The sequence below is a fragment of the Agelaius phoeniceus genome, chromosome 5, assembly GCF_051311805.1.
Source record: "Agelaius phoeniceus isolate bAgePho1 chromosome 5, bAgePho1.hap1, whole genome shotgun sequence".
Taxonomy (NCBI): Eukaryota; Metazoa; Chordata; class Aves; order Passeriformes; family Icteridae; genus Agelaius; species Agelaius phoeniceus.
The window spans coordinates 64,020,505-64,035,933 of NC_135269.1; the positions used below are offsets into that span (position 1 = coordinate 64,020,505).

The 15,429-nt window shown below is 36.8% G+C and overlaps 1 protein-coding gene across 9 annotated transcripts in view; it reads right to left on the reverse strand.

Annotated features, from left to right (window-relative positions):
* Window positions 1-15,429, reverse strand: part of PCLO (piccolo presynaptic cytomatrix protein) — a 324,118-nt gene that overhangs the window by 124,904 nt on the left and 183,785 nt on the right. For all 9 annotated transcript variants that reach the window (XM_077179156.1, XM_077179155.1, XM_077179152.1 and 6 more), the window contains exons 7-8: window positions 12,787-14,995; window positions 7,548-7,684 (exon numbers count right to left, since the gene is read on the reverse strand). In XM_077179156.1, the coding sequence (XP_077035271.1) occupies window positions 7,548-7,684; window positions 12,787-14,995 (2,346 nt within the window). The remainder of the gene's footprint in view (window positions 1-7,547; window positions 7,685-12,786; window positions 14,996-15,429) is intronic.

The following is a 15,429-nucleotide window of genomic DNA, read 5'->3' on the forward strand; positions in this document are numbered from 1 at the left end:
TTTAGTTCTGATTTTTCTGAGTGACTAGAAGGTGGTCACTCTCTTCAGTAGCTTCTCTCAACCTTAGTCCTTTATTCAAGCCAAATTTAACATAAGAAAGAAAGAAAACACTATTCCTGTATTTTTATAAAATTCTTTTCTTAGACATGCAAACAAAATGTTTGTTTAATGTGTTACCATCCATGAGTTACTGCTTTAGTTTCAGCCAAACCACATGGCTAAATGTCCCTTTTGTCTTCAAATCCCAAAAGCCATGTGAAAGACCTAAACTAAGACTCGTAGGACTACATTGTCTGAAAATGTGCAACATTTACCTGGGCTTATCCAAGACCACATCAAAACTGAAAGTAACATATTCTACAACAAACTCTAAAGAGCCAGTTTTCCTGTTGACATGATCCTACCTGCCCTATGGTTTGGGCATAGGAGGAGCCAAGCTGCAGGGACTGACCCACCTCCCAGGGGTGATTGCCCTGAGCCCACACCAAAATGCCTCTGCAGAGCGTTGGTGGCAACACTCCCCCACAGCCATCACAGCCCCCTTTGCCTGCAGTTTTGGTCTTTTGGTAGCAGAGCTGAACCCATCACTTCCCTGCCTCTGCATGTTGGTTCCAAGCCTGGGCAAAGCACCCAGACCAAGAGGAGGGAGCGTGACTGAGCCTGCTCCAGGATGGGAGCTCAGGGAGCAGCCTCAAGGAGCCAAGGGGACAATGCTATTCAGCATGGCAATGCAGCAGCTTGAGTGCATCAGCAGCCTGCTGCCAAGAGTTTTTTATTATTATTATTTATATTTAAGTAGCATTTAAAGGGATTAAGCTCCTCCTGAGCCAAACACTTCAAACCTAGTTCTGCCCTGGAGAGTTTATGAAGTGAATGGATAGCACATATAAATGATGGGAAGGGAAACTGAGAAGTCAAGGGACTTGCTTAGCTCAATCCCGCAGTGAGCAGAAGAGTTTATACATCTGTTGTCATAATTCAGTTACTTGTCCAGTGAATGAAGCTGCATCTAGAAGACTCAAATCCTCTCCTAACACAGTAGGAGTAATATTGACAGTAATTAATGTCAGACATAAAGGAGATCATGGATTTGATAGCAAAGTGTTCCAGAATAAATCAAAACATGTGATCAGGCAGACATTTGAATTTATCATGGAATTTTGTCAGACACAGAGTCTAATACTACCAGGAGTGTATAAAGTTCCATGAGGTTTCCTCACTCATTAATGGCTAGGGAGAATATTATGTTTTTAATGACACTGCCAGAAGTGTCAAATTTTATATAACAATAAAAGTTGTATTCAACAAGTTTTATATAACAATAAAAGTGACGCATTGGTCACAGGTATCTTACTTAAAATTGTAAAAAATCTGGAAAAATGCATCTAATTTTATTTTGAATTAAATTTAAAAAAATGAAATATTGCAGTTTATAAGTATACGAACACATTTAAATAGATCCTTAGCTGGGATCCATTTTGGTGTGAGTAATTCAATTTAACTGAGGAATGCTGCAGCTCTTAAATGTCAATTCATATTATTTTACTTGCTCTATCTTATTTCATTTTTTAATAAATAACAATCCAAGAATATTCAATGCCATATTGTACATGACTGCTAACAAATACATCAGAAAATATAGACTGTCTCCTTCTTTAGCCTATTACTTCCTCATTACTTCCAGAACTTTATGAGAAGAATAAATCTTTGTGATTTATATAGGCCTGAATAAAAGCATTAAATTTTATTAGCATCCAGGGTAGTATATTAGTTTTTATTGTTGGTAGGTATCAGTACTTAAATGAAACATGTCATTAGGCTTTTACCTTCAGACCAGAACATTTCTGAAAGCAGCAGAACAAATAGGAAAAAACAGAAGTTGCTGTAAATAGATAATACCAACAGCAATTACATTGTTCTTGATATTTTGCTTTAATCATTAGTGAGCATTTTTATCTGAAATTTACACACATTATTCTGAAATTTATCTGAAAATTTATCTGAAAATTTACTAGAATATTTCAAAATCTGTAGAGCACAAATTATTTTGTGTTTCCAATTGTTCTCATCTTCTTACATCCACTAGAGTTGGTTTCCCTTCACCTGAATATATGCCAGGAATCCCTTCTGGCTGACTCTTCCCTCAATTTCCCCAGGGAAGGCAGAGAGGGACCCCACTGAAACCACACAATGTGGCAGTGGAAATCCAAACTGCTGCAGAGGGGCCATCCTTCCACTGCACAGCTGCAGGAGTGGAGAACAAGTCCATAAGCCCAGATTTAGGGCACAGGGCAAAAGTTGACTTGATCCCATATATCTGCTACAAACCCCAGAGATTTCTGCCAACTGTCCCTGTCATCCTTCCTCACCTCTTTGGGAGCATTCAGTACACTTGATTTGCAGTTTAGCACTGGCATATCATCCTCTTCCTCAGGAAATTTAAGGTCTGGTCATGTGTTTCGTGTTATTAGTCAGCTCAAAGGCCCTCCAAAAATGGAATGAATGGGAAATAATTGTGCTGAGGGCTTCTAATAAAAGATGAGTTTAAAAATGCATTTCATTTCCTGTTGTCTTTAAGTGTTTTGTCTGATAAACAAACACTATGGAGGCCTCATAAAAGGGAATAATATAAGTTAAAGAGGATAATCAAGAAGAAAAAATTTCCCCAGTGCTGTATTTAAGTTTAAGAAATAAAATTAATGAAATGTATTTTACAGGCCATAGCCGTACCTATAATGTATCAGCTGCTTTGGATTGGATCACCAAAGTCATTCCTGGTTTTAAATGTTGCTGCATCTCCTCTTCTGGTGTTAGACAGGGCCTGATAAGGTGACTCTCAGCAGCTACAGTTGGTTGCTGTCCTCTGAGCAATAGCATTTTCAAGGAAAACTTTACCTCAGGTGGATATCCATGAACAAGATGGTGCATGCTGGAGGTGGTGGGTTAGGCAGTATCCATCCTGATTTCTGAATACCACAGGTACTTGCATGAGCACACAAGGCCCGTGCAAGCTGGTACCAAGAATTTCTCCAGCTGTGGTAGTTTTGCCCCTTTGAACCTCTAAATTTCCTCTGTGCAGAGCACAAATGTAGAATTGTCTCAAAATCCTCAAGGTGGAAAGTTTTTTCTGCTGATAGATCCCCGGTGATGGAAATAATTTCCAAAAGACATACCAAATAAAAACTCAACAAATACAATGTTCCTGTTCATCAATAAATTGCAAAGTGAGTTGCATTTTCTTCTGCAATTAGGTAAATTCAATGCTGACCTTTGCTCCAAAAGTCATTCTGGCATGCAGAGATAAAAACATTTCTGAGTGACTAAGAAATGAGGCACTGCCAGATAAATGCCTTTGTGAATTACAGTAAGGGGGTGGCTAACAATCCGCTCTTTAGATTAAATATTTGAACAATTATACTAAAGTTGGAAATTTCCAATTTCTCATCATATTTCCAGAGAATCTCAACCACAAAATGCCCCCCCTGCAACCAGGTCTCTAACAGAAAACAGTTTACTACAATTTAAAATAAATTCGCCTCACCAGTTGGAAAACAATCAAAACTAAGTAAACTGTGGAACAAAAGTTTGCAGGTAGACTTCTGAATCTCTGTCACAAATGGCATTTTCTCATTTCAGCCCTACTACTCCCCTTTTGACCCATTTTTTTTGTAATTTCTAATTTTCCAAGTGCCCCTAAAAAGGCTTGACTTAAATTTCAAGAAAATGGTAATAACTCATGAATGAAGAGAAAAGCATATCATTTTTTATGGTGTTTAGAAATAGGGGAATGCATTCAAAAGATTTCATGTCTAGGACACTTGCCTTCTTCTTGTGATTAGAAAACTGTTGCCTAAGTGAACTGATGGCAAGATCCTGGTATTACGATGAGTTTAGGATTTTATTATTCATTTAGGGCTTAAAAAGACCCATCTATAATGACTGGAAGTATTTAAAACCCCTCACTGAAAAACTACTTATATCCTCTTAATATACTCTCATTGTCCATTCCTTGTCATGAACTTTTACTGCCCTGACATCTTCTCCTACAGTTCTTTTCCAAATTGTTTGTAACAGCCAGTTTAGTTCAGGATATGCAAATAATTTTCACAGAAAATAATAAGAATAAAACCACTTGATGTCAGGAGGCTTGAAGAAGTTTCTGGTGAACTGGAAGTGACAGCAAACTGTTGAGGTGAACAGTGGTCAGTGGGAATTCTACAATAGATGATGCATTGATAAGGTCTTACCCTCCTCAGGGAAGCAGTCCAGAATCAATGCATTGGGAAATGGCTATTAAGATATTCAACTGAACTGCAATTTAACATGATTTCAGAACACTAAATAGCACCACAGAAGTTGCTATAGAAACAAATATATTTTAATATTTATAATACAGTATGTGAGCTTAATCTACTGGGTTATAAGAAATCCATGGAAACTGGTGGTTGAGGGTTGTCACTCCACTGCATTCTTACTTCAAAAGCTCAGGGTCGTGCTTTATTTATTACTTTCTGTTGTACAGGCTCTGTGGGATGTAATCAAGCAGTTCTGATTTCATCTAGTAAGAAAATTGATATTTCACATGTGTGAATCAAAATTTTCTGGAATACACGTATTGCAGTGGTCATTAAAATATTTTCATTTTTTAACAGAGAAGATCATAAGAATAGCAAATTTAGAGCCAGCAAGGGTATTTGGAAACACTGATTACAAGCAGATTAGTGCTATTGATGCAAATTATTCTTTCTGTGGCTGGTTTGAGCTCAGTAAGAGATATTAATGGAGTTGTAGTGGCTTAATTCCTGTGCTAACCAGGAAACTTCCCTCTTAACCAATTTCAGGAAATCATCTGCAGCAAAGGAAGCTGTGGGTGAAGGTGGATATGTTCAGATGGTTCTGGATGGAGAGTGACTTGCCATTTTTGTACATTTTGAGTACATCATACTTGGGCACTGCAGGTTTCTGTGCAGTACCAAGGTGGGGATACAGGAGACAGATAGCATGGCACAATGAACTCAGTAACTCTTTCATAATACACAGGGCTGAAAAAGCCCTTAGGGAGTGCCTACTTTGCCTTACTTTGCCTCACCACTCTCATTGCCCTGATATGGTTTATTTGTCTTTATCTCTTAAAAATATAATACTAATACTAAAAAATAGAGATGTTAACACTGATTTACTTTCTTCTATTGCTAAATTTTTCACAACTCATCATGAAGCTAATGAAACTTTTCAAAAATATCTCTGTCCCTTTTTATCTTGTCACAAAGCAATTTAATTTCTGGATGTGTCTGAAAATATTTTTAAGTTATCTTAAACAAATGTTCACAGAAGACTCTTAACGTACACAAGCTCTGAGTAACATTTTGATTAGGTAGATGATGTGGAGTTGGTGAGACCTGGCATTTCTCCCTTCTGTAGAGTCACTGATACTATTTTGTACTGATGTGTGACTGACAGTAGCTAACCTGGATGGAAAGAGAAGAAGGAATTGTTGTAAAACTTGTCCACACACATCACTTCTCTTCTGCTGAGGCTTTACATGGCATCAGATAGAATTATTTAGAACATGTTCACTCTCCAGCTTACATCCCATATTTCATAAAACCTTAAAAAAATTCCTTTGGCAAGATTTTGATGCTGTATCTCTATTTCCATTTAAGCATGGGGATATTGCAACAGCTTGAAGGAGAAAAAAAAATACATATTTTTTTTCCTGGAAATATCCAGGAAAACAAGAACTCCTAGGCCCTTTAACCTTCCTGCTGAAAATTTTTGAACAAATTTTTTCAACCAGTCCTAGGGTAGTGCTATTTAAATGAGGAAAAAAAGCAATGATCAGATTTCTGTGACTAAGACCTTGCTTAGGAACTGTTTCCCAGGACAAAAGCTCTGGAGCTCTAAAAGTTAAATGTATCTTACTAACCACCTCCTGATCACAGAGCTCAGGGTTAGCAGTAATTCTTTTGGACAAACGTGATTTTCAAGGAAAATTTTCAATTTTACCTCGGAAAGCTGTAGTGGTAAAATACAATTATGTATTTATAGAATAATTAATGCTTCTCATGAGGATTAAAGTGCTCAGAGAGACAGGATTTTTTAACTATTGCCAGTGATATTAAGAGATGTTAAGACTCAAAAGCATCCTTTATTATGCAATTAAGTTGATTCATAGAATCATAGATCTATTTGAATAGAGTGCTCTAAGAATTATATCATGTAAAGCCCTTTTTCTCAACAAGAAATGAGTAGGCTCAGTACAACCCAGGGTGTGTAAATCTCAATATATGCTGGGGATAGAAAAGGAGGGAAAAGTAAATGAAAGCTTGTGTTGTAAGACATTTTAACACTTACTTCATGAAATCTACACTGTTGCTTCATAAAACCTGCATTTAATTGTCAAATGTCAGTGAAAATGCTCACCAGCATAAAACTTTTAAAGATTGCATGACAGAGATATTCCTGTGTTTTATGTTGTCTGACAAATTAACGTGAGCAATTTAAGCTGTTGAGTATCACAAAGGGGCCATGCAATTCCTTCTCTCAGAATCACAGGATTGTTAATAACTTGGAAAAGATGTCTAAGATGATCAAGTCCAACTGTCAGCCCAGTACCATCACCATGATCACCACAAACCATGTCCTCAAGTGCCACATCCACGTTTCTTGAACACTTCCAGGGGTGATGACTCCACCACATCCCTGGGTGGCCTATTTCAATTCTTGACCATCCTTTCCATGAAGATATTTTTCTTATATCTAATCTAAACCTCCCCTGGTGCAATTGGAGATAATTTCCTCTTGTCTTGAGGAAATGCACTCACTGCTTTCATTGGATCTCATGTAAAAATGTAATCTAAATGAAAACATAAGAATAAATCAGGATATAACCTAAATCAATCAGTAAAAATGACAACTAAAACAAGGAACTGAAGACCTTAGAGATTTGAAATACATAATCTTTGTTAATAAAAAGTGGAAATAGAATGGCATCCTAAGGTAAACTACATTTTAAAGCTGGCAAGCTTGAAAAAGCAGACTATGGTATTTTTCTTTCTCTCTCTAATAAATGAAATATTCTAAGTATTAGATTGGTAGAGTCTCACCAATTTATTCAATAATTAATCACAGACTTTTGGGATCATACCAACTGAAAGTGGAAACAATGTCAACAGGATAAAGGAATTATTTTCCTTCAACTACTAAAAGAAGGGAAGTGAATTTGGACGAGATAAAGCTGGTAAGGGAAAATTCGACTGTTTTCTTTTTTTCCTTTTTTTTTCACCTATAGGAATACTTAAGGTATAGATATTTTCAGTTATATTTCAGAAGTCAAAAGAAAACCTGAAAAATTAATACTGAGTTGTAGAGGAAAGTTAATCTAATTTCACCATCAAATGTTGATGATGAATACAGGTTCAACAGCACTTCAGCTGAAAGCAGCTGGGTTTTGAGTAATCCTGTAGTTCCTATGGGAACTGTTGGACAGTATGATTAACTTATCAATCATTTATAAAACTAGAGGCACATCTTATTTGACAGCTTACTTGATCTTGGTGTTGACTTAGTGGTCGAGAGTGTGACAACTTCTCTGGCAGCCTTCTGTCAAGGATGTGTCCATTCTCCAAACGAGGCTCTCTGGGCTTGTCAAACCAATCTGTTTCTTCCCGACGGAGATGATAGGCTTTGAAAACCAAGGACAGGTCAAATGCTCTGGTCCAGTGCTGGGCAAAGGGCAAGAATGTGCATTGTGCATAGCAAACATGCAGAGTGGTTACTAATTGGCCATGCAGCTAAAGCAAAGTTAGAGGTGAGACTTGAGACATTGAACTTGAGCATTATTTAGCTGTGAGACAGCAAAGGGAGAAGATTCTGTTTATGTCAGAACCATGGATATTAAATACAGAAGATATCTACCAAGTGCTGTAGCCACTTCCTCCTTCTGGCAGCTAAGAAATAGACTGCAGATTTCACATATCTCTAAAATGTTTGTTGAGAAAAATTTAGTCATATTAGGTATTTTGCAGCAGACTCAGAAAAAAGCCCAAACTCAGAAAATCCAAATCAAAACCCAAAATAACAAACCCTCAAAATGCAAACTCCACTAATTCCCAAATTTGTGAACTGAGTACTGTTCAAAATATTTTGGAAATAATCTAGAACTACATATAAGAAAATTACAACCTCTTTATGGAATCGATATCAAACCAAATCAAAGAAGATAGGAAACCAACCTATGTAACTGAAATTCTAAGCAGAAATATTACAGGTGTTCTCATTTTTAATTCCATCCCCCGATTTTACAGTACAAACCTTTATGTATGGATTTTTAATGTTCTTTCTGCAAAAATTCTACAAGACTAATATTTTGTTTGCAACAGTAAATGTTGTATTAGGCATCTTTTGGGGATCAAATAACATCATTTCACTGAAATCAGTTTTGCAAATGGATATATTTATGCTTACTGACTATTGGGACATAGGTGTCACTCCTTTGGTATCAGAATCATTCCCTGTTTTCTTCTATGTTGCCAATTGTAAACCAATGCAATGTCCAGGTAATTCAATGTAGAATATAAGGAAAGTTTGAATTTTATGCATTATTAAGCAAAACAAATTTGGAAATCAAAGGAAGACAATATTTGTTTCAGCAAAACCACAAGCAATTGTAAAACTTAAATAATACCAGTTTTTGCTATAATAACAAGAGTGAATGAACATGACACAGAAAAGAATTTAAAAGGAAAAATGGTAATTTTAATAATCTTTCCTATTTAGTTGTGAAAATAAACATTATCTATTTGGTTTAAGAAATAATTTCAAAAAACTGTTAATGGGAAAAAAAGGAAGTTGTGGTTTTTCATTACTATTTTCTTAAAGTTTTCCAAAAGAGGAATAATATATATGCATGATTTTTTGAAAAGAATACATTGTATGTGGTAAAACCAACATTCTATATAATATAAGAAGCCTTCAAAAATTTTTTAAATCTTGATTCATATTATGATTGATATTATACAGTCTCTTCCTTCATGACTGTGCACAAACTTAATCTAACATGAAATGGTTTATTTAATATTATTTAGATAAGAACATATGAATTACCAGAAACATTATTAGAGGTTGATTCTTATCTCACTACTGATTAGTTATTAACTGCTATCAATAAAACAATTGATAGCAGTTATTGTCTAGCATGCAAAAATTTCATGCTTTACACATTTATGCCAGTTGATCAGTACCTGCACAAAGCAGGCTTGTCCATGACTCATCCTGACAAAACTTCTTTCTGAAGCTTACATGAAGAACCTAATACATAATTCTGACCCCAGATGCTAATGCTGGCTATCACAATCTGTGTCATCAAATGAGCAGATGAAAGAATGATTTTTTTTTTCCTCCTGCCTCAGTTGAAATAACATTTCCTGGATAACTACTCTTGAAAATGTAGAATTCCTTACTGCAGCCTACTTTTTTTTTTTTTTTTTTTTTTTTTTGTAATCAAACTGTGATGAATGTGTGTATTTTATTGAAATTTAAGAAGTTGTAAATATATGTATATACAGGCACACATACCCCCCACACTCACATGTCCACACACACCCCATTGGTTTTGGCTTGCACAGCTGGGATTTGTCACAGCTGGAAACCTGACAACAGCCAAGATGAACCACTGACAGCCTAAGAGAAGTCATCCTTTTATTCTAAGGCTAACAGAATGCAGCCAGGTGGTTCCACCCAAACAGATTAACCAGGTGAGATTGAACTCCAGGCCGTGGGATCCAAGAACCTCAATGAGAGAAATAACAGTGATCACTGTAAATCCCACAGATGAAAAATTACAAGGAATCAACTGTGTTGATAACGTGATGTCTTGATATCTCAATTTTAAACTTCTAAACTCTGCTAAAGAATTTACAAATTAGCATATAAAAGAAAAAATATACTTGAGGTGAGAAAAGGTACATTTTATACCTTCTGAACAGTAAGGGCTATTTATATTCATAAAATTGAGCACTAGCTTCAGTGTTCTTGAAAATTATTTTCTTCAGCATACCTAATAATGTGTGGAAAGTGGCAGCTGTGTGGTTGACAGAGATCTGTTTGCTGGATCAGAGTTTTCATGGTACTGGGAACCCTGAGAAAATCCCAGGTGTTTCAAGATCTCAAAATGTTGTTTATTTTTAATGGGCAGCTCTGGACATTGTGCTGTTTTGACACTAAGGCTACTTTTTTAACCTGTTTGAAGTTTGGAATCCCAGTGCCAGCATTACTTATGCTGAAGCATGGTTTTAAGATTTGTTACAGTATTTACTTAGTGAAAAACAGAAGGTTTGGACTCAAAGTCCTATTTGCATTGTCTTCTAGTATTTGTTATGGGATGTCACCTATAAAAAATGAACAGAAAGTCATGCATGTCTCTGAATTTGAACAAAAGAAAAACAAATCAAATTTAACATTTTAACTTAAATTAATTTTTAAATGTCTTTTAAGATGATAAATCAAGCTGTAGCACAAGAAGATTTTTCCTAAGACAGTGCTTAAGACTAATTTCTCTAAATGAAATTTCATCAAGACCACACAGCAGTTGCTTAAAATAAAGAGAAGCTGCAAAGCAAATTGTGCTAAAAAGTTGGATGAAACATGCCAGAATAGCTGTCCACTGTCAAGACATCAGATCACTACAGAGAAGAGTGCAGTCCCTAAAAAAGAAGGCATGACTTTCTTTAGAAATATAATTGCTTCTTTTGAACACTTTTTATCTTACATTCGAATTATATTAATTATTTTCAATACAGGTTACTTGCTGATAGACTGCATATTTGAAAATAATGTGAAGAAGTGTTTTGGTTTCCCAAGAAATAGGCCATTTGTGGAGATAAAATTTGATAGAAATTGGAAAAAGACTGCTGGAAGGGGAAGCCCTGAGTGACATATCAATCTAATACAGAATATGTGAATGGAATTAGAATACACCAGACAGGGTCTAACTAATCAGAGACTGATTTAAAACTGAAACGTGTTCAACTTGAAGTACTCATGTATGTCTTGTACAAATATATATGAGAACTATAACACACTGTAGGGCAGCTATGTAATTCTCCATGACCTGTTCATTTGTGATAGAATAGCATCAAAATGGATCTTTTGGTCTGGGTTGGTTCTCCTCAGTTTTCAGGAGGAAAAGTCCTGTATCTTTCACAATGTGACTCTAGAATGATCCATAAAAGTCACAAGCTGAGAGGAGACAAGATAGCATCTGCTTATTTAGGAAGAATGATATGAGTTTCAACTCAGGGAGTTCCTCTCAGCTGCTTTCAGATTTAATTATAGGACTCTGTGTGCTAAGAACCAAAGGACAATAAAAACAGTTAAACTTCTGATAAATATCAAAAAAGCTGATGACCCTGAGTCTCTCCTGAAACACAGAGTTCATGAGGGGGTAATAAATATCTAAGAAATATGAAGAAAAGCTTACAGAACCAAGTCCTTAGTATGATGTATGAGAAAGGCAAATAGATAATTTTTTCTAATGCTTATGAAAGATTTAGCATGTGTAAAAAATCAATAATGCAATAATGAACGGAGGTTAGTAGAAATGTGAAAAATAAACCATACTACTTCATAATCATGCAAATATGTCTTCTGAGACAATCATTGCCATTTACAGACAATAGAGCGCATGCAAAGTCTCTTTTATTGTGCAGTAAATACACATAAGAAAAAGTTAATGGAGTGCATACAATTTTGAACATATTCATTTCATTTGCCTTCAAACTGTCTTTATGATTTTTAAACAATTTAGAATATATTAATTCTGAACTGACTCAAACAAAACTGATACATAATTTGCAATTATTAACTCAACATCAGCTTTAACATTCTGCTGTACTTATTCAGAAGCAGCATTTTTAATTGCACTATTTATAATACATCAGAAAGGTTCCTTTCATGAACTTAAGATAAACTCTTGTGCTTATTTGGCAGACGTGTATGGGGTGCATATAAAACCAGCTACGCTGCATAACCCATCAACGAAAGTAAAATACTTTATGTCCTTTATTGAAGTATGAGATTGTCTTGCACCATTCAAAGACAAATTATCTTACATAATCACAATTCTGAATGCACAGAAGTCCACATGACAGGATGCTTTCAACAAACCATATGTAGAATGTTATTTTGCTATCACGTTAAGCTCTATATGGTTCTAACATATAATATGTACTTAATGAACAGACTATTTCTATATAAACACAGATCTAAATTGGTGCATCGGGAGATGGAATTATCATTTTTTGTGTTCTATCATGAAATTTCATGCACATAAAATTACTGGAGTTTTTTAGAGATTTGGGAGATCATTTCCAAATCCCAGCAAAAACTATTGCAAATAAGTTCAATGATTCACAGTCACTGGAGAGAGCTGCACATAAAGACTGATGGCAGAGTCTGTATTGTACATGGAATGTTCTACACAGTATCATTGAAAAGTAGACATAAACAAGTGAAAAGGAAAATGCACAAGCAAACCAAAAGGAAAGCAAATCAACAACAATATAGTAGCATGCAATAGTAGCTTAACACCATTCAGAAACTGTAAGGGTAAAATAAAAAATATCAAATACGACAAAACGAATCAACCCCCAAAAATGTAGATACACAGAAGATGCACCAAAGAACAGAAAAAGAACCAGTCTTTGAAGTGTAACAAAAATCAGACACATGCATAGAAATGAGGATTTGCGTTGTGATAGTAAGATACCAGTCTGAGGCCTAATTTACCTTCACTGTCTGACATGGCATGCTGGAAGTCATCCATGATGAAGGCTATATCTCGATCATAGCCTCGAGTCCGTGACTCCTCCCTCATATGCTGCTGGACCTCAGGTAATGAATGGCTCGATCCAAACTGGTCCCTGGTATCTGCAGATATTGGTGGCAAGGGTCCAGCTGCTGCTCTTGCCATTCCCATTGGCTGTCCAACAGGACTTAGTGGGCTCTCCTCCTCTGAGTTCTGTGCTACTATTGGGATCCTTCCCCTGCTTTGGCTAATAGGCAGACTGGTGGGTTTAGTTCTTCCAGAAGGTGCTGCATGGCTAAAGGAAACATCTAAAGGTTCAGCTTCTTGGGCTTTCAGTCTTAAAGAAGAACTGGAAGAATCCCTTTTCAATGACAGATCGAGCCCATACACTGAGGAGGGCCTAGATGAGGGCCTAGATCTACTACCACTGCTATAAGACTTGTCTGCTTCATCTTGTAGTGCAGATCTCATTGTTGGACCTAGTGCAGTCCCAAGGCCTGCTCCAATGGATGACGTCAGTGGTGGCCCCATGTACTTCTGTTGGTCACTGATGTTTTTTCTAAGGCCATAAGTGATATCATCCTGAAGAAGCCTTGCCCTAGTAGTGATTCCCCCAAGTGTTGAAGTGCTAGAAGTCATATAGCTTGAATAGTCAGGCTCAAGGTCTCTGCTTTCTTGGATAGGTGAAAACTTTGTTAGTTTGGGGTCTATCAATGCTTTCTTGTGTTTTGACTGCTTCTGGTAAAGGAGGGCTGCTGGGAGCTGCTTAGCAGCCTGTTTCTCAAGAGTAAGCCTACCTATGCTGTATTTCTCAGATTTTGGAAAATGCCTGTAGCTGCCCTCTCCATGGTAATACTGTGATAGACCAGCCAGATGATCGAGACTTTCTGCACCTCTACGGAACTCTTGCTTTATCTGGTGTTTCAGAAGTTTGAGCTCATAAGGGTCCTCCATTGGGTCTTCATCAGCTTTAACATAGGAATGTAACCTAGAGGAAGTCTGCAGTGGTGCCAGGAAGTCTGACACTTCTTGTGCTCTCCTGGCCTCAGTTGTGCGAAGAAGTCGATCTGTTTTGGTCAGATCTTTCTCATGGAGGCTAAAACTGGAACCAAGAGCTCCTGTTCCTTTAGTAAGTTCTCCTATATCATCAATCAGCACATAATTTCGGGGTGTATGGTGGTGGTCTATATCTGCATAGAATGAATCTGCAGATATGCTTGATATAGGGCTGCTTGCTATGCTGTTTCTCTCATCTAGTCCTATCCTTAAGTCCAAGGTAGAGTATTTACTGCCCAGCTGGGAAACTGCATAGCTATTGTCAGTTGAAACTGGTGCTATCATGAGAGGCTGATTGCGAATTACATCATAGTTTGTTGTTATTTTAGGCTCCATGTATAATGTGGTCTGTCTTGGCTTTGGCTGTATCACCATCATCTGTGATGGGAGTTGATATGATGGCTGTTGAGATGGTGGAGGTTGAGCCTGTGGGGTAAAGGACATGGTACCTCCTGTTTGGAATGCTGTCTGGGTCTGATAGGGTGAAACCTGCTGGTGGTACAAAGGCTGCTGTTGTTGGTAATGTGACTGCTGTGTGAACTGAGTTGGTGCTTGAGTTGGCAGGGCAGGAGATGAATACTGATATTGAGTATACGGGCTTGTAGCAGGGGCAAACTGTGTTTCTGGCTGGGTTTGTGGTGGCATAAACTGGTTAAATTCTGTCTGGGGTGCAGTACGTGGTCTTTCCAAGCCATGCTGAGTTTCTATTCTGGTTGACCTGGTATTATTAACTTCACTGTCTGACATATAATCACGTTCTTCGGCTACTCCTTGGAGATAGGCACGCTCTCTCTTTTCTCTTTCTTTTAGCAGGGCTTCTTTCCTCCTATTAATGCCCATTTCCAAGTATCTCAACTTGGCATCTATTTCTTTTTCCTCCTCATCTAGCTCTGCTTGCTTCTTCCTAAGCTTGGCTGACTCACGTTCGACCAGATCCAATTCCCTGTCTATATCCTGAAGAATTTTGGCTCTGGCCATAGTGGTGGTCCTACAAATCCTTCTCCGTGAAACTGATCCCACAGAAGTATATGGGGACTGAGTTCCTGTTGTTGCTTCCTCTGGAGGTGGATTGGGCAGAGTCCTCTTCACCTTCTTTTGAGTGCTGGATGGAGTCAAGCCTGAAGAACCTTTTGACTGTAATAGAAGAAACAAGACTGAATCACTATGCTGAAGGGAAATTAATCACAAGTTATTTAAATTTTTTCAGGGTATGGCTTTTTAACTTAATCACATACTTTCTTTAAGACAGAGGAAATTTTGTATCTGTGATTAAGCAGCAGAAAGTCGAAAGGAAAATGGTCATCAGTCTACTAAAAATGAGCAATCTAATGCAAAACTAAGGGTGACATTCACTAGGACTTTGTTTAGCCTAAGTTTAAACAATCTACCTTATATTCTTAAAGTTTAATCTATAGTAATTTAATTTTTTTTTTTTTATTTCTACATGGTTATACATAAACTATTCAATGCATATGTGTGTGGGAGGGGAATATATATATATATACACCTCCCTTTCATATAACATTTAATTTAATAAAAACTATGTATAATTATAAATGTACTAATGT